Below are 1,331 nucleotides of genomic sequence, written 5' to 3'. Positions count from 1 at the left end.
AAGTGGTCCTGCAGGGAGGCAGGGCGTGAGGGCTCACCAGGGCCACACGGCTGGTGGCAGGGCAGCCTGTCCCCCTGTCCCAGCCTGCCATGCAGGCCATGCACCGGGCTGTCCCAGGCAGGGCGAGCGTGCCTGCTGCCCCGCTGCGGGCAGGAGTCCCTGCCTTCCTGGCCAAGGAGGCAGAGGGCTGCTGGGGCACAGCCCACCCCGCACCAGGGGCCGGCGGGGCACTATAAAATCAACTTAAAGGGCACAATTTTGGTCACGAAGGAACTCTAAATGAGACATAAAATTTATTATTGAAGTAAGAAGCAAAGTGTGATTTCCTTTCCCAAATACTATCTTAAAATATTAAAGAAGTGGCATCTACATACAAGAATTCATATGTCCAAAACATCAGAAGTAATCTTTAAAATAACACAACAAATTATACCAGCCAGGCTAAGTTCTACACTCAGAAAAGCACAAAATCTTACTACTTCTGCTCATGTGAATTATTTTTTTTTGGTGGTGGGAGAACTCAATCCGATTAAATAAGCTGATTATGACCACAAAGATGGCATTACTGGCATAAAAGATCCCTTTTATATGCTTAATAGTCAAAACCAGCGCTATGATATAATCGCATGCATGTACGAGAAGTGGCACATGCCCATGAATGTGACATGTCTGGGGAGTGTGAGATCTCCCGAGTGTGCCCATGGATGGCCTGCACACACACCGCCTCCACATGCTGCTCCTTCCATTCCAGCAACCCCCTATTTCATCCCCATGCAGGTTTGCTTATTTTTTTAACAACTTCCAAAGAGTGATGCCTAATACATCGGTACTGTAGTTGTGAAACGCCGCTCGCCGCTCGGCGCGGGTGCAGGCTGGCGGCAGGCTCAGCCCACGGATGCTGCGCCCAGTCCGGACCCGGGAGGAGAGCACGTAGCGCTCATCAAAGTGGCCAAACTTTATCTGGAACAGACACGAGCCGTGGGATGCTTACAGGGTGGCGCTGGTGCTGGCAGGGACTCTGTCCCCTCAGGCCCGGGGAAGGGACACCATGCTCAGCACCGCTGCCCAGCTCGCACACCTTGGTGGCATCCAGGTCTGTGACGTGCTTCATGGTGCGGGGGTTGTATCCGTTGTGCCGCTCCTGAATCACGGGGTCGAACAGGTCAGCAAACACCTGGAAGCGAGTGGGATGATGTGCAGCACTGCAGACCCGGCACCCCATGAAGCCCTTGCCACAAGCTTGGCGCAGTCCTGCTGCCAGTGTGGGGGACGTGGCAGCAGGGGGGCTGCAGAGGGTGGCTGGGGGCCATGGCGCGTCCTGCAACGCAACG

The 1,331-nt window shown here is 54.5% G+C and overlaps 1 protein-coding gene across 1 annotated transcript in view; it reads right to left on the bottom strand.

Annotated features, from left to right (window-relative positions):
• Positions 1–1,331, bottom strand: part of LOC104125991 (creatine kinase U-type, mitochondrial-like) — a 9,055-nt gene that overhangs the window by 2,159 nt on the left and 5,565 nt on the right. Inside the window, exons 4-5 of the mRNA XM_035893981.1 lie at positions 1,079–1,174; positions 797–960 (exon numbers count right to left, since the gene is read on the bottom strand). Coding sequence (XP_035749874.1) covers positions 797–960; positions 1,079–1,174 — 260 coding nt within the window. The remainder of the gene's footprint in view (positions 1–796; positions 961–1,078; positions 1,175–1,331) is intronic.

The sequence above is a fragment of the Egretta garzetta genome, unplaced genomic scaffold (assembly GCF_000687185.1).
Source record: "Egretta garzetta isolate BGI_Z169 unplaced genomic scaffold, ASM68718v1 scaffold975, whole genome shotgun sequence".
NCBI lineage: Eukaryota > Metazoa > Chordata > Aves > Pelecaniformes > Ardeidae > Egretta > Egretta garzetta.
This window is presented reverse-complemented; position numbering and strand designations above follow the sequence as displayed.